Raw genomic sequence first — 18,861 nt, forward strand, 5'->3', positions numbered from 1 at the left:
GTAATTGCCCAGTAAATATCTGGTAATTAATGTTCAAACAAATATTTCCTAAACGGAAATGAACTGACTGGATGACTGAAAGACAGCCAGTTGTTCTACATTCTCTAAATGTCCCCAAACTTAAAAAATTAACATATGCATAACATTGTAAGCCAGACCGTTATAAATATGTATACAGCTGGAGAGTTCTATATTTTTAAATAGGAAAATTTAGACAAGTGAAAACGTAGGGCAGAATCAATTCGTTACTTGATAAAAATGAACAAACACTCTAAAAGAGAGTCTAAGAAAATATGGAAATAACTTGAAGGGAAATTTTTTTAAATGAATTTGTGCCCGAAAACTTGCTAGGCAATGTTTTTTTTAGTTCTCAATTATTCCTCATAGAAGCAGCATCCTTTCCTTATTAGGCATTCTAGGGAAGTTAAATAAGGTCAAAAGATTTTACTTCTCTTTCTTGATGTAAGGATTGTACCGCTTAGATCATAAATGTCAAATTAACAAAGCTTTCGTTTACTTGTATTCAATTAATGTAATGCAGTTGAGTTTCTATTAATGAGTAAATACTACAGGTAAGCTTATGTCTGCCTTAGCTTTTGCAAAACAGCACATTGGTTTTTTTGCAAAACAGCACATTGGAATATAAGTTTCCTTTTTATCAAGGCTATTTGGCACCAGCTTTTCATACTGTAACTGCAGAGATGGTCATTTCATTGGTATATATGAGAAAAATACAAAGAGTACAGGCACATTAGTGTCCTTGGGACTTTGGGTTTTATTTTAGCATTGAACTAAGCCGGTAATGCTTCTTTGAAAGACACAAGAAGTAATTGTTCCTAAATCTAAGTTTTAAAAGTGGCTTCTAACACATTGGATCAGATACATTTAACTGTCTAAAGATGAGAAAATAAACAGCACATATTTCTCAGATCCCAGGGAAAAGAATCATTACATCTCAAGCACTAGACTTTTCTTGAGCCAACTGTCAAGGATCAGAGGGAAAGGCAATTGAATGGAAAAGGCACTAGACTCACACAGCTCTATTCAGTCTGTCAGAGTTTGCCAATACAGGGGAGAGAGAGAAAATAACACCCTTACAGTAAAGTACCCGAATTCTCAATTAACTATAATAGTGCTTCTGTGGTCAACACTACTTGAAAAAGAGGTAAGGCAAAACCGTGCGTTGCATATACACAGAAAAGTTTTCACTAGAGGACCAAAAGGAAACTATGGTCCATATATAATGACTTCATACTTCTTGCTTGCTGATCAGGAAAACAGATTAAAATGCAAACATCCCATTTCCTACATTATGCATTTGAACTCCACTTACCCACCTAAGTCATCTACTCACTCACTGACCCTCTCAAAGTTCATTAAGTACCCGCAACATACGAGGTTTTGTGGGAATGCAATACGGCTTTACTCAGCTTAGGCTTGGGCAGGGAAGGTGACGTGATGTACACAAGGGGGCAGCAGTCTTTGGCCAGTAAACAGGTTAATTAATTAATTAATTAATTTTTATTTTTTGGCTATCAGAGTATCTTAAAATGTTTTGAACTTGAATACCTTTAGCTAGGAATGCGTTTTCTAGTTGCAGCTAAATCCCTAACACAAAGTTGCTTCATATATATACGTGTGTGTGTGTGTGTGTGTGTGTGTGTGTGTATGTATGAATGTATGTATGTATGTATGTATGTATGTTTGTATGTATGTATTATCTGCCTGGCCCTGAAGGCATTTGATCTTTGGATTCCTGAAATAAATGAATAATAGTTCCTTCACAGTTCACAAAGTCCTATTGCATACCTTACTTCATCTTATCTTTTATTATCCCTATTTTAGGAGCTCAAAAAGTGCTTTCTCCAAGGTTATGCAGCCAGTAAATATGGATCTCAGAGAAGTTATTCTGATTTTTAATTCCATGTTTTTTGCTTGCACTAGACCAGAAGTGGCTAAAACACAGTTGTGTGAATAATGAGGTGATGGGAGTGAGGCCTTTGAATTAACAGGAGAGATGCCTTCTGGCAGGGAACTTTTCAGATAAGGTTGTAACTAAAATGTATTTTGACGAATGGGCAAGATTTCCACAGACTGGCATGAGGTGTGATGTTCCAAATAGTAAAAATTCTTGGAGCAAACTGACAGAAGCTGGAAAGGTGAGTGGAAGACCTAATGGCAAAGACCTAGACAGGAAGAAAAGGAGCTTACGTTCTATTTGGTAAACCATGGGGTGGCATTGAAAGATTTTAAGTTAGAAGTCAAGTGGGCAGAAGGGTCACATGAGAATTTGAGGAGAGTTAATGACGGTGTGAAAGGAAGTAGAGAAGGAAAGGCTAAAGAAGAGACTATGTCAGTGGGCAAAAGACTGAACCAGAGAATTGGGGAAAATATGCAGATTTCTCACTGACCTCCTTCAAAACTTTTATTTTGCATGAAAGCAGTAAAAGTTTACCTGGAAATTCCTAAAACTGTAGCTTAAAAACATTCACAAAATTTCGGCCTCTGGCTGGATTCACATTCAACTAGAAAGATTACGGAAAGGCAGGTGGGGCCGTGGAAAAGTCTACGGACCAGGAAACAGCAGGTTGGCCTGGGCTCTGCCTCTTCCTAGTTATGTCAGTTACTAGTCTTCCTAGAACCTTAACCTCCTCTTTGGAAAGGTGGGTAGAACAAATCTGTTGTCCTTGACAAAACTGAACACTACCATGCAAAAGTCACAACTGTGATATTATAGCTGCGGTTAAGTCTTCATAACTGACAGTAATACACAACAATCTTAACAAGCAGCATGTCCACTCTGCATCTATCATTAATTAGCCAATGTTTATAAAACCACCAGAAGAAGAACACTCAAATCTGTTATTGGTGTTTAAAAGAAAGGCATAGCATTTCAGTTTAATCTTTTTTTCTTTAAAGATCATGACTTGATTTACTTTCACATTTACTGTGGTGGGAAAATCAAATTAGGAAGCACACGTAAGTCAGAGATTACTTTTAAAGCTTTTATAGCTAGCTAAATTTATGAAAATTTGCCATTTGTTAATACAGAAATTAATTTGGTAAGTACAAATGAATAATATATTTTGTATTAAAGAATCCATGTATCAAAATAATTACTAAAGTCACAGCTTTAAAAAAAAGGAGCACTATTTTTAGTTGGATAAGTCAGACTTGTAATTCATGTCTGATCTTTGCCTTAGAAAACATCTGTTTTTCTTCACTGTGTAGAAAGCCCAAGTAATGAATTCTATTTCGCCTACTCTGGCTATAAAAATCACCTTTTTAAACCACTAAATTAATCATATGGCATCTTACCTATTAGCAATGACACAAATTTGCCAATGAGTTACAGGATTAATTCAAATTAATGTTGCTTTCATTTCTAATAGTATCCATTCCAAAAATCTATTTCAGAATTTTAGTTGACATACTATAAAAAGTCCAGGCTTAACACCAAACCTCAGAATATATTAATTAAAAACACATTATTACTAAATTTGTGGGCAAGTAAACAGATTCTTAGCTTCATTTAAAATTTTTATATAATTATAGTGGAGGTGGAGATGGGAAAAAAAAAAAAGGATACCACTCTGACTTCACTGTGAAATAAGTGGAGAAAGGTATAAAATTAAAATGGCAGGAGTCAGTGTTCACCATACAATATACGAAGAATTGAAATCTAACGGTAATATTAAGAGTATAAAGAATAAGAGATGATCATGTATTAGGTATTAAATTAAAAACCTAACAATGATTACATTCTAAAACACATTGTATGTGAAAAATCCATGTGATTTCACAGCCAAAATATATTAAAAAAGAATAATCTGAAATGTATATAAAGGTTAAAAAGAGTATCTGGAAATTAATAAGGGGAAGACCTCCATGTAAGAAACAGACTGCATATAGCTGATTATCTGTGCTTCATTTCAATGACACCTTTGAGTTATTGCTATCAAAAGAAAATAAAAGTTGACTCCTAATATTATCAATATCCAATTCTCATTCAAATGGGTAATTCCTCTTTTTTAAACTAAATACTTACATGAAATGATGGCACAACCCCATGTATTTCTCTGTTCTCTTTCTGATTCCAAAATGAGTCTATGGCGATGATCATCTAACAACCTCCTAAATGCTTGTTTTATGAATCTGGCCCTTACTCAAGAAGTTACATTGAAAAGTCTTTTAATCTCCTTCTGAAAAGAATTTACTGGATTGCATTTAAGTTCAAGTTCAAGGGTATTAAAATGTACAAAGGAGAGTGAAAAAGGTGCTAGGTTATAGATTTTAACTTCTTAACTAGAAAACTGACTCAAAATAGATTTTCTAATTTACAATGAATCAAAAGAGAAAACATTAGACCATAGCAAAAGTGGCACAAATGTATCAAAAACCAAATGAATAAACATTTGAGGAGATTTATTATTAGAAATTGCAATAAATTTTGGAAAGATGAATTGATTTTAGTTAAAAGGTATAACTGACAATTTATTGGGCGGGAAGATGCATTATTTTCCAATTGTTATCCATCTACAGTAAAACTGATTTGTGTCCTATTGTATTTTATGGAAAAGGAGAGTGCAACTTTCAGTGATTTAGATTAAATGTATTAATCATAACCAGGCACTGTGAACTATATATCTACTATTAAAGAAGATTTTTGACATTTAATTCTGTAGCAATATTTTGGCTCTGTACCACTCTTCCTAAATCCAATTCCTGCTACAGTTGGCAGATTTCTCCCTTTTAATTTTATGAGGCTTAAAGTAGCATTTAACCACCCATGCGGTAAATAATGCGGGATTAGAAATATTTAGTGTTTTGTTTCCCTTTCAAGAGTGGTAATCCATCAAATCCAAAAATGTTCTCTAAAATTTTTCTATATTTTTGGCAATCTCTAATATATGATATCATAAAAACTATAAAATTAAATAAAATGCATTACACAGCCAGAATAGATCTGCTTCTCTAAAGAACTGCCTTAACCTAAAGGAGCAGGTAGAAACCTCTTTGAACCAGAAACATGGAATCCTTCTTGAAACACAAAACAAAACAAAATAAAAAATATGGTTTAAAGCATGATAGCAAGATTAGAATCCTTTAATTTTATTCCCTCAGGAAACAAATCTTGAAGAGGGTGTGCAAATAATTTTGAAACAGCTTAACCATTTAATATCTAAAACAATACAGGAAAGCAATTAGCAAACACTTAGATGTGCTAGGTATTTGACTAAGTGTTCATAAAAGTGAAAACAAACTTTAAGTTTAGTACATCTATCATGTGATACATATTTACTCCCAACAAATGCATTTAATTATTTTTTAAGACCAACAAGTGAGGCACAAGACAAAATGAACTGATTAACCTATGGAAGTTAATATTCTAAATATAATTTTGAATAGTCCCACAACATTTTTATATTTAACACACGAGCTTCAAAATAATTAAAAACTTCAATTAAAAAGTATATTCTGTTACTGAATCAAAATAATCAAATAGCCACCAGAAGTAAAACTGGCTTTAAAGAAAATCAAATCCCAATTCTTAAATTTTAATTTGTATGAAATGTTAATTTGGGTTATTAGCGAATCCAAATTATTACAACAATCACACTCTAAGTGCATGTGGTGCTTTGAGATATATCAAAGTCATAAAGTAACCTGTCAAATGAGTAATTATCTATATTTAATCTATATATAAAACAAATGGCCCAGAAACGAGTAAAGTCTGTAATTCACTCAAGACACATTGATGCCGTATATTCATGGTAAGAACATCTAATTTCTTCATACATATTCATATCTTAATTCACTTTTAACAAAGTTTATGAATATGACTCTCGTGTAAACAGTGTATGTCCTCATAGTGTCTAAATGAAACCAAAGATTACCTATTAACAAGAAGATAATCTAGAAAGGAAATGTGTGTGTGTGTGTGTGTTTGTGGAAAAGCCCCTTCTCACATATAAAGTGTCTGCTTTGCCCTTCTTGCCCTTCACAGTGCTACACCGTGGAGCTGGGAGTTACATATTGGGAAGAACAGGAGGAGAGAACTCATCCAGTCAGCTAGACAGGCAGTACCCTGAGGAGCATTCCAGTGGAAATAAAGGCATTGCAATTATAAACCTAAGACACAACATATCCAATAATATGTTAATGATGTGTTAGTAATACATACAACACATGCAATAATTTGTTGAGGAAACAGGAGGACTCTTAAGATTTTGTTTGATCAAAGAAGAGTTAGATTACTTGGTAGTTCCTATAAACAGGCCATTCCAAGGGTTGGGCATGTACTAGTGTTTTACGAAGCTATATAAAGAAGTAGGTTAGGGAAAAGTTGTGACATTAATAAATATGAAAAAGGCTAATGCCAAATTTGTAGCATAATTACAATTATTCATTTCAATACAGTCAAAAACCATTTAAAAGGGTAAATTAAGAATTCAATGATAAAAATGATCGGATCTTTCCTCCAAATGAGGACTCAATCAAATTTAGAAGTTTACATTTACAAGTTGGTAAGAAAATTAAGTTTCAAGGCTCATGGTATCTGCTCATGGAGAACAGAATCACTGTAGCTCCAGTTAAAAATACAGAAAAGAGTATAACTTCTGAAAATTTTTGTTTGTAAAAGGATTGGAATTCAGACCCGGCTCTGATCATTCTTAATGAATCTAATGCTTTGAACATCTCTGTGAATCCATGAAAAGGGAATTACAATAACACTTATATCAAAGGATGGGTGGAGACTGTAAAGGTCTTTACAAAATATCAAATGCTATGTATTTTTTAATGTGTTTTAAAAATAATTATTTTATTTTATTTTATTTTATTTTATTTTATTTTATTTTAGAGAGAAATGGAAAGTGGGGAGGGAGGCAGAGAGAATTTCAAGCAGGCTCCATGCTCAGTGCGGAGTCCAACGTGAGGCTCGATCCCATGACCCTGGGATCATGACCCGAGCAAAAATCAAGAGTCCAATGCTCAACTGACTGAGCCACCCAGGTGCCCCTCAAATGGTATTTAAATATTTACTGCTGTCACTAACCTTTCTGGGTATGGAGAAAACCTAACTGCTAGGTAACAGAAAATCTACCATCTAGTAAATTAGAGAAAGAAAAGATTTAAATGTCAGCAAAGACCTAGTTAAGTTAAATCAACAGGTTAAATCAGAGAACAGGAGAGAAAACATGTGAGTTAGAAGTAGAAGAGTTGATGGGAGGAATGGACAGCATATTTACATGATGAAAACTATGACACTGAAAAAGAAAACATATATTTAACAAATTTAACTTAGCCAACCAAACTCAGAATGATCTGCCCAATATATTCATTAAATTGACCAAACTACCTGAGTGTATTATTTCTAGGCCACTAGGCCTAGACATTTTTTTAGAAATTAAAAATTAAGTATAAATATATTTTTTACCTTTAAAGGGGAAGCTGTATATAGCCTGATGGTTAAGTCCTTGGGGAGCTGGTCACGGGGCCACTTTACATCCTGGTACTACCATTTACTAGCCATGACCTTAAACAACTCATTTAAGCCATTTGACCCTGTTTCCTGGTTTCTAAGATAGAAAGGAAAATAATATTTACCTCAGGAGGCTTTTTTTAAACATTAAATGAATTAACATTCATAAAGAGATTGAAACACCACCTGGCAAATAATAACTCAATAAGTGTTAGGCAATATAATAAATAGTAATAAAATATTTCTGCCCTTTAATATTAGCTACATGAAAGCCATTATGAGAAATAAATTATTTAGTAATATACTATAATGAAATATACAAATGAATGAAAACATAAGTATAATTTACAGTCTCTCTGACATGTTTTTAAAGTGTAAACACTGAGGTGCAGAATAACATAAGCTATATTTCTCAGATGAGTATGGGAGGAACTGGGTGTAGGGCAAAGACTTTCCCCTGGATATTTTTTGTCCTATTTAACTTTTATTACTTTTTTATAAAAATGAAAATTATAAGAAAAGGACACTAAGTGAGATTTCCCAGTAAACATTACCCACTGATCACATATTTATTTCGGCTCCCTCCCAGAGCCCCCCTAAAATGACATGAAAATAAAAAGGTAAAACTCCATAAGATTCAGAAATTGGAGGTGCCTAAACAGGGAGTCTATTAAAAAAAAAAAAAAGTTGATCTCTGATCCCAATCCTCATTCACAGTCCTATCATTTTACTATTCCTACCCTATAGCACAGCAGAAGCTCAAAACTGATTATTTGAAAATGCTAAACTAGACAAGGGCCCTATCTCTGGGCCACATGATCTACCTTTACTAGGTCAGGGAAATTCAGTGAAAGGCAGCACACTGAATACTCCCTGTCCTCTGTTTTGCAATCAGAATGTTGGCTAGTGGACCCAATAATATCCCATGCATCTCCCCCACATGCCTTGAGGCAGGAGATTACTCCTTAGGAGAGTATTTCAAAGGCAAATCCCTACTGAACAGCAACATTCAATTCCCCAACCAACGGGTGCACAAGTCCTGCATCTGCACACTAGGTACCCAATCAGCTTTTTAGTGCTTTGTCAAATGAAATCCTTGCTGCCATCACATCATGAACTACGTAAGAGGACAAATTAAAAACCATGAAGAATCCAGACACTAAACTGAAAGGAAAGCATGTTATTTAAGGTTGCACTGGCTACATAACTAGTGGTGGAAAATTCCCTAAAAAAACAAAGGGTGATAACCAGTAATCTCCATCAACATTCTCAAAATTATTAAGCACATACTATAGCCTGGGTTGGATTCCTGTCTTGGGTGCTACATGTACTTGGGGATATAATACAAACATAAGCAGAAGAATAACAGGGTAAAATAGAAAGGTTACCCATTAATGAATAAAAGCATGGCAGAGACAGAAGGGACGATGCCATTTCAGAAGATGGAATGATCTCTCAAATGTGAGAAGTTGGAGAAGGTTTTGAAGAAAAGGTGTAGAATTAGAACTGTTCCTTGAAGGATATGACTCTAACAGTAAGGAGACTGGTGTGCTGCTGTGAACAAAGATATAGAATGAATGAACATAGCTGAAGAGGAGAAACCTGAAGGAGGTGTGGGGGGCATTTGAGAATGTCAGACCATCTGGAAAGGAGTGAAGTGTTGTATATAGGTCATAGGTGAGCACTGAAGGTAGAAAGGAATAAGCCTGGGTTTTATGATTAAGGCAGTGAAAACTTTTTTTGGCTGGGGCATAGCCATGTTTTAAAAATGTTTCCTTGGAGTTACTTGTGATATGGATGAGAGGGAGGAAAACTGGGAGAGAGAGAGACTGAGGACAAGACTAATGTGTTATCAAAATGTAAGATTATAAGTAACTACCCTAGGGCACTGACAGATGAAATTGGAAAGAAGGGACTAACAGGACAGGTAAAGAAATACGATGCAAACATGTGTAGATGTGGAAAGAGTGAAGGACTACACAGAGAACACATAAACTAATATTTAAATTGAAGAATGAAAAACCACTTAGGATCAGTGCTTCCCTTAACAAATGTTAGGGTTCCCTTCTCTCTGTTTCTTTCCCAGTTAATTTTTATTAACCAAACTGTAAGGTACTTGAGGACAAAGATGTATCTTACTCATTTTGTATTCCTGGCCCTTCCCACAACAAAGACATCATAAGACTTCATTACATGTGTGTACAACTGAACCAAGAAATCTGTGGCTGAAAAAATATAGGCAAGACATCAAGTTTCTGAGTCAAATGTAACACATAATTATTTATTCATCCAACAAATGATATAAAATACTCCTATAAAATATTTTTGCGGATCAAAAAATTAGAAAAGCCTAACGAAAACACATGTAAATGAAATGGAATGGGATAAAACCGAAGTAGTAACTTTTTACTTTTTAAAGATGTAGATTTTAAAGAACTATTTCTAGACTACGTACTTCAAAATCTATACAGATCTGACAGACCTCAAAAAAATCAAGTGTATGCTATTCAATATGACCACAATTATATTGCAACCTAAAGATACACACAGCTGTAGTGCAGACCTACATCCACCTGGAATGCTATATGGTGAACTGTCTATAATCAATGATCATATTTAAATATGAAGTTCTAAGAGAAGGATGCTATATTGCTAATGGCTCAAGTTATCACCGTTTTTGTATCCAAAGAGATCTTTAAACTTCTACTTTATTCTCCCAGGAAGCACTGGTCAATTTTAGACAACTGCTATTTAACAACAAAAATTTTACAGGTGTTAGTGGCTTAAAATATTCACAAATACCTGTTGACATGTGTCTCTGGTTTGCCAGAATCCCCTTACGTGGATGACAGGCAACAAATATCTGGTTGGCATTTGCTAACTATAGTACAGGGAACCCCTTTTATTTATATGACTTCTTTGTGAATTCTCAGTTGTTCAAATTGACCTTCAGTTAGAGGATTTGCAGGCGACTTCAGTACAGAAAGCGCTTGTTAAATATTATTTGGAAGTGTTCTGCCCATCACTGATTTTGAACTTTTCTGATATTAGATATCTGACATATATCTGAAGGCAAATTAGAAAACTGAGTTTTATAGACCATCAGAATAATTCTATCAGCAACATAAAAGGCAGAAAACCAAAGTTAAACCTTTGAAGAAAGTGAAATGTTTGCAACATTTCTGTTTCTCTGATTTTGATTAAGAAAGAAAGAAAGAAAAAGAGAAAGAAAGAAAGAAAGAAAGAAAGGAAACTAATGGGGACTCTGGTAATGTCATCACCATTTTAAACAACAAGGAGAAGGGGTATTGAGTCTCCATCTGTGGAATCAAATGGTTACCAATCAGCAGTCTTAATTTCTAAAGAAAACATTTTAGAACATATTTCAAAGGTTTCTCGGGATATAAAAGAGTTAATTTTTAAATGATAAACATAATCCTTATAAGAAGTTATTTTCTAAAAACCTCAAATGTTTGCTTTTAAGGAGATTAAAAAAACAAAAACAAAAACAAAATCCAATCTTTAAACAGCCATTTCTTACCAACAACGTGATAACCTAAGAACTTATACACGAATACCAAAATGAAAATTTTAAAGAAGAAAGCATGGCAGTTCATGCATTTTTGAAAGTGGAATAGAAAGACTGGCCACACTGCCCAATATTTAAGTAGCCACGAAAGCAGAACTACTATATTATGATTTTAAATTTCAAAACAGACATTATGATTAAGTCCAAAGAAGAAAATGGAACACCATATAAATATATGACACCTGCAACCTTTCTTTTAATTAAAAAAATTCTCAAAAGCATCAATAGTAATATCATTCTTTGTCAGCAAAAATGACATTCTTTTGCCACCTGTAGGTCTGTCTCCCTACAGTGAGATTTAAGAGCTGTGATCCACGTGGTCAGGAACTGGAAGAATGTCTAGGGTCTACCCCAACGGTTTGAGCAGTGCACACCCTTGTATCTTTCCCCAGGTTGTTCTAAGAGTGAAGAGAAGAAAGCACTATATTAGCTGAGGCTGAAAATTATCCAGCCTGCAAGTATTATCTCCAATCACCTTCATGTCCTGTAACTGTGTCACATCACCCTGTTTAATCTTCTCCATGGCCATTTTTATTTACTTACTCACCCTCCTCCCCCAACCAAGTTTATTTTTACTCATTAAAATATAAGCTCCTGGAACCCTGTCTGCCTTGCTCACTACATTAACCCTCAAGACCTAGAACAGAATCTAGCACAGGGTACAGACTCAATAAATAGTTTTTGAATGAATGGATACTACTCAAGTCAATCGGATTGAGTCCAATAAAATATCAGGATTCAGTCTACTGTGGATCCCACCTACTGAGGGAACAGGGACAGAACTCACATCTCTGACATAGTCTTATAACTACCCAATGTACCCTCTCTTTTGCTGTCCATGTGATCTCTCAAAACAAATCTGATTACCTTAACTGCCCGCCCCCCAGAGATTACATCAGTTCACATACATTCCCATGGACCACAGAGTCTAAAAACGATCTAACTCCTGCCTACCTTGCCAACCAAACCCTGTCTATCTTATACTCCTCCACACAACCATCCCTAACATATATTTCAGCAACACTGGATTCAGTTTCCTGAATATTCCATGATTGTTTTAAACTTAAGCCTTGCCCATCCATGTCTTTGTCTGCCAATTCCATCCTCAGTGAGTTAGTAAGCTGACTCAACACCTGAAGTCCCAGCTGACAAGTCTACCCCAGAACTTTGCCAAGTTCCAATAAAAAGGGGGAGGAAAGGAGCGAGAGAAATACAGAGGATATCATCATGCTTGAGGTAGAAATGGGACAGCTCCTGGGCACACTGTACAGGCTTAGAGAGATAATGAGGAACCATGGAGGGCAAGCACGGAAAACAGAAGAAACAGCAAGAAAGGAGACCAGAAATGGATGATGTTAAACATCAAGAAGAAGGTACTATATACTACCTGAGAAACAAAGAGGATTGGAATGGGGGATTTGGTTCCAGTGATTAAGCCGATGGAAGCAGTAGAAACATTTTAATTCTCATTTTTATTATGGCACACAGCTTGATTATGCTTGTTCTTCAAGACAGCAAAGAATGCTGCAGATATTTCAAAACAACTCACACTTCCAATAGCACTTGGTAACCAGGAATAAAGCTTATTTTCTGAAGAGAATTTATTTATATTTATTAGCAACATGACAACAGAGTGAAGAAACCTCCCGATTTCATTAACTTTTGGTTAGCAAAGGAAAAACAGATTTTAAAAGGCTTAAGTTGTAAGTGTTAACAGGATTAAATGAGTTGAGCTATATAAATGTAACTTAGGAAAGTCTCTGGCATACAGTAAGCATCACTGTAAGTGTTAGCTATCCTCACTACTATTCTCGCTGCTAGGTTCCAGATTTCTGAAGCATCACCAACACAAAGGACAATACACGAAACCAGGCCAGTTCCAGTAGTACGTAATAAGCAAAGCAAGGACAAATATTTTAAATATGTAGATAAAAAGTATAGGTGGCCAAATTTAGCAGCATCAAAATGCCAAGACTGAACACGTTCATGCATTTTTTCCTAAAGGATTTTAAAGGCTAAATATGGAGAACAGAATAAGCATTTACATACTTGTTGAATGAATATATGAATACATTACTATATATCTGTACTATTAAAAATGTATGTATCTATTCCACTTTTAATAAAATATAAGGCAATAAGACTAAATATCAATATTAATATTGATATTACTTTTAGTGGAACACAAAATGATTAGATTCAAATTTTCAAATATCAATTATAGGTATTAAATTTATACATAAAGTGTAAAGTGAATAATGACATCAAAATAGAGAGTTTTACATCAAACAAGAGACACTATTAAAATGTCTTTTGTTGAAGAAATATTACAGTTCTAGTAAGCAGTACTTTTGTATGATATAAAATCCACTTTATCTCAAAATAAGTTCTAAGAAAAAAGTATCAATTTCCAGCATAAAATCTGGAACTCAAGCTGACTTTGAGATGAGATAAAAACTAAATTATTAACATACACAGTAATAGATTAGAATATATATATTATATATTTAGAATATTAAAAAAATCTAAATATATATTCTTTATGGATTCTGCAAAGTATCCCAAAATGCTTTAAGAATACAAACAAATATCAATTCACTGAGACTACAATTAAGCACTTAGTCACTGAATTCCACTAAAAAATATTGGATAACTAGTTAGCACGTAGTCAAATTACAGTTGGGGGCACACACCACATGTATTTTTAAACATCATTTTAGATATGTTTTCTATTACAAAATTTCTTAGACTAGTCTAAGAGAAAACTTTATGTAGTTCCCTTATTTAAAGCAAATCCATTTAAAACGGCCCTTCTGTTGTAAAAGGCTATAAATCAGACTACATATTTCTACTCCAGTATCGTAAGAAACAATAAAAGGTTAAGCAAGTCATACAGAGTAAATCATTATAGCATCATCATCATTATCAATAAGCCACTCATGAAATCTGGTCTGGTCTTCTATGATATACTTCACAGAAAGAGAAATATATACAATCCTTTCTCTTATACAACGGACTGACTTAAGATTCTAAACAGATATAAATTATTTTCAGGGCTATTTCATTGTTGGAAATAAACAGTATGCTTACTTGTACCGCATGACAATTGAGATGAAAGGTTGGTGTTCACATTTTGTTCAGATATTTAACTTGAGAAACATGTATGAATAAAAAGTCCATTAAATCAGCTTCATTTTCTTTGACAGAATAACCACCCCCACCATCACCACTATACTTGTTCTCATTCCAACTATACCAAAAAACAAAACAAAACAAAACAAAACAAACCTGGACTAAAATGATGATTAAACTTTTAAGTAGAACCCTATAACCTCTAGGTAGAATTCCTTATGTAATATTTATGCTGGACTTCAGGTACCACAATTAAACGGAGCCATTTATTTCTTGATCTTTCAAGATCGCTCAATTTGAATGCTAACTCAGATAAATGTAACAACTGGTCTAAGACCATCAGTTTAAACACTTTTTTTTCAAAAATCTCTCAGCTACAGAAAACAGTGATTAATTAGGATGCTTAAGGGTAGAATATCTTGGCTATCAGAAATGTTACGCGTAAGTCAGGTTAATTGGATTCACTTTGTAAGTACTATATCCCCAAACAGACTCTCTGATGGATCATTACTCTGAGGGTGATTTACTCTGAATTGTACTTGATGCAAAAATTCTGGAAATATGGGCGATTCACACCGAATCTCCTGGATAACGGTCCCAGAATATTCCTCAGAATTAATTATCATTTGCTTAATTCTCCAAAAAGAGGTAAATATTAGAGGCTGGTTAGCTAGGCTCCAAAAAAACCCCAGTGCTTTATTCTAACCGGAGAGCTATAGTTAATTCCTTTCCACATTAAATTCTCAGAACCGTGACTGCATTCACACATCACATATATGGGCAAAATTATTTTTTTAAACCAGGTAACCAAAACCTCCTAAATAGGAGAGGTTTTTTGCAAATGAATGGCTTAATGATCAGAGGTTAGGGGGAAGTGTTTAGAACAGTTTTTTAGTCCACAATCAGGCTTTGAGATTTAATGCAATAGCTGTCAATCTAAACTCATTCGAAATTATTCTTCGCAGTCATATTAAAGACAAGGCCTGGCTCAAATATAAATGAAGTATAAAAGAAACATAAAAGGCTGCCATATAAAGCACTTTAAATATTAGCTGTAAAGGCATATCGTATATAAAATGTTTAAAGTTTAAAAGTCTAAAATTCTGCATTTGACCCATAATACAAATGTTCTCTAAATCATGAGATTCTATATTTAATATGTCTAACATAACAGTAACTATCATTTATTTAGTATATACTATGTGACAAAAATGGCGCTGGCCCAATTATGTACACATAATCTCATTTAATCCTGACAACACTTCTGCAAAGTAAATATTATCATCTGTTTAACAGGAAGAGGAAATGACATTCAATTTGTAATTACAAGTAAAAAGAAGAACCAGAGTGGGGATTCACAAAGTTCAGACTTCTAAACCTATGAATTTTCCGTGATTACCACATCACCCAGCTCAATAAAACTAGGTAGAGTCGATCCTCATTACTATTTGCAGGTTCCACATTTTCAAGTTTGCCTACTCACTAACATTTATCTGTAACCCCCAATTATTTTTTTAAGATTTTATATTTAATCTCCACACCTAACGTGGGGCTCAAACTTACAACCCTGAGATGGAGAGTCGCATGCCCCTTGGAATGATCCCACTCCCAAATCAGTTCTTGTACCATTCACACGGACATTCAGGAGCAGTGAAAAATCTGTCACCTGGCACACATGTGCTTTCCCCACCGAGGTCACGTAAGACGACAGTGTGCATTCCTATTTCAGCTCTAATACTGTAAACAAGTGTCCTTTCTGTGGCTTATTTAGTGCCACGTGTTTCACAGTTTTGTGCTTTTTGTTGGAAATTCACGGTTTGCAATGAACCCCACACATGGTGAAGTGCTGACTAGGGTTTCTAAGCACAAGAAGGCCATGATGGGCCTTAAGGGGAAATACGTGTGGTAGATAGGCTTTGTGCAGGTATAGGTTAGAGTGCTGCTGGTCGGAGTTCAATATTAATGAGTCAACAATATATATTAAGTAAGGTGTTTTTAGACAGAAAGATACATAAAACAAGGCTATGTACTGATCAACTGATAAAAATGTCATGACTGGAGGCTCAAAGGAACTTAACCTGGTATTTCCCTTAGGAGCAATGGTTCAGTATTTGCTAATCAGCATTCAGGGCAACTTTAGAACATAATTATGGTGAATAATTAAAAGTCCAACTGAAAACTTTCCATTAATATTTCAGTAAAAGATTCTTCTGTCATGTCCTTCAAAGATCATCATTATAGCTGTGCAATCATTACTCATCTGCGTAAGAGAAAGAAACCTTTTGTTGCCGTTCTGTTTAATGGGTTGCAGCTACGTGTTTGACTTTGCTCAGAAAACTGACCTCTTACAACCAATCTGGCTTTGCAGTGTGAAAGTCTAAGGAATTAAATTTCAGTGTGAAAGTCTAAGGAATTAAATTTCATTTCTTATTACTGGATGTCATTGGTACTGTTTAAATATGACTGCTTTGTGAGATTATGATTTTTAAAATGTGATGGTTACATACAATACGGACAGTATGAGCAGCAACAACAACACTTAGCAGAGGGATTTAAAAATATCAGCACAAATTGGAACTCTTACCTTTCTTGCCCAAGTCAGATATTTTATTGAAAAAAAAAAAAAAATTACAGTACTTAAAAATCCAAACAAGGACAATTCAGGATTGAAAGAAAGAAAACCTGAAGGAGCCCATTGTCTTCAGTAAAATTTGAATACAAAAAAATGTAGACCAGGAAAACAGTTTATGGCCTAATGCACTAGGTTCCATGATAAACACACATATATAGTATATCTCCATCAAGTGAAACTTAATCACCTTTTTACAATTTAGAGAGGGAAGGCAGCTTTTACTATGGTTAAGCCATGTATCATCAATACCATGAAGCTAACCTATCAGATGTAATAGCTTCTATAAAATACCACAGTGAGATTGCAATAAGCCTAGAAAATGGGCTACAAATCCCAGCTATGCTCAAGCAAGCAGTGAACCAAAAATAAAAATAGGTAAAACTGAACCAAGAACTAGATAGCATTCATCTAGATTCATGATTGGTAAGGCAAAGTTCATAGGCCAAGGTTTTAAAGTGACTTATTCAGATCTAAAAGACAGTCATTATACAAAATAAAATAAAAGCATTTATGTAATTCAGAAAAGAAATCATGAATTTTTACTCCAAAGGACACAGCACAAGGAAGCTTACTTACAATGACCAAATACCACATTATTGTACCTCTAAAATATCACTTTAAATATGCAAAGGTAAAGATACTCAAAGTTGCACTTTATCATATTTAATCTCCCCAGTTTAGACAAGCAATCTAAAAGATGTCACACATTCCTGCTTAATACATTTTCCGGAATCTTTCAGATTATAATACTTTCAGGTAAAGAAATGTCAACTTTAAGTTTCTTTTCCAATCATCATATTTAAGTTAGCCATGAAATGCTGAATTAACAATTAATCCATACAATAATATAAAAATACATGTATTAAATCACAGTTTTAATCAATTGGAACTTAATAAAAATATTAAACATTTTAATGTATCATTTTGAAGAATTCAAATGGCCTGAACGTTGTATACTGTCTAAATTATACCATCAATAGAAATGTTACATTTTTCCCTCTGCTTGCGAAAACGAGCTCATGCGAGTATTTGACACTCACGCTGACACGCAAGATCTGTCCTTCTAAAGGTGCGCACGCAGCTCTCACTTTAAACGTGACAACATGATTCGGAGGCATACAGTATTAGCTGAAACACCAGCTTTCACATGATTTCCATAAGCTCTGAGCCAAAACGATAATTTTGAGCGGTTTCAGGTATTAGACAAAGCAGATATTTTAAAAAAGTAATAGTCAATGAATGAACTAGCACAGGCTAGTTATCACTGTAGTTAGCTTAAAACTAGGATGATTTTTTTTTGTGGTACAATGAACACTATACTGTAAGATACAATGGGTTTGCAATACAGAGCAGATTATCCAAGTAGAAAGCAAACTGAACAAAACAGAAATTCTAGTAAAGGTGATCAACCTTACCTACTACTCATCTTAGCCCTTGTTAAAATACCCTGAGTAAAATGCAAATATTTTAAATAATGCTGGTTATATAAGACTTCTCTAAAAATGAACCATAAATGTCAATGCATCATGTTTATTTACAACAGTCAGAGATGTAAGAATTCGTTTTTAACCAGTCACAATAGAAACATTAAGGAATACTTATGTGAGATCTGGAAGTTTTCAGTTTTCTAGCTTTTGTTAGCATTTTGGCAAAGCAAGTAATACATAAATGGATTCAATGTAAAAAAAATCATAAAAGAGAAAAATATATAAAATTTACAGTAGTTTCAACCCACCCTGGGCCAACCTACATCCCTAGAAAGCCTCCCCAAGCAGGTTCACTTCTGACTAAAGGAAGAATACCAGTCCTCCAGCAAAAACAGCCCCATCTTTTCATCAAAGAGGCTCTCACTTCAATGATACTCCTCCAGGGGAAGAGGACAGGAGCCAGGTTCCCTCGAATGTCATTCCCCAGATGTTCAAAACGTAACTAATTTATTAGCATTAGAAGATTTGGTTTATAGGGGAATCTCACTGGTCCAGTTTGTAGCCTACAAAAAAATGGATTATTTTTAAGTATAACATT

The 18,861-nt window shown here is 34.3% G+C and overlaps 1 protein-coding gene across 5 annotated transcripts in view; it reads right to left on the reverse strand.

The window, feature by feature from the left end:
* GPATCH2 (G-patch domain containing 2) overlaps nucleotides 1–18,861 on the reverse strand; it is a 176,104-nt gene that overhangs the window by 137,050 nt on the left and 20,193 nt on the right. Inside the window, exon 6 of one of the 5 annotated variants that reach the window (XM_042926290.1) lies at nucleotides 13,706–18,826. The exons of the other annotated variants lie outside the window; for them this stretch is intronic. Within the exon in view, the coding sequence (XP_042782224.1) occupies nucleotides 18,794–18,826 (33 nt within the window). The 3' untranslated portion in view covers nucleotides 13,706–18,793. Of the gene's footprint in view, nucleotides 1–13,705; nucleotides 18,827–18,861 lie in introns of those variants that run through there. 5 annotated transcript variants of the gene reach the window in all.

This window comes from Panthera leo, chromosome F3 (assembly GCF_018350215.1).
Source record: "Panthera leo isolate Ple1 chromosome F3, P.leo_Ple1_pat1.1, whole genome shotgun sequence".
NCBI classification, from domain to species: domain Eukaryota; kingdom Metazoa; phylum Chordata; class Mammalia; order Carnivora; family Felidae; genus Panthera; species Panthera leo.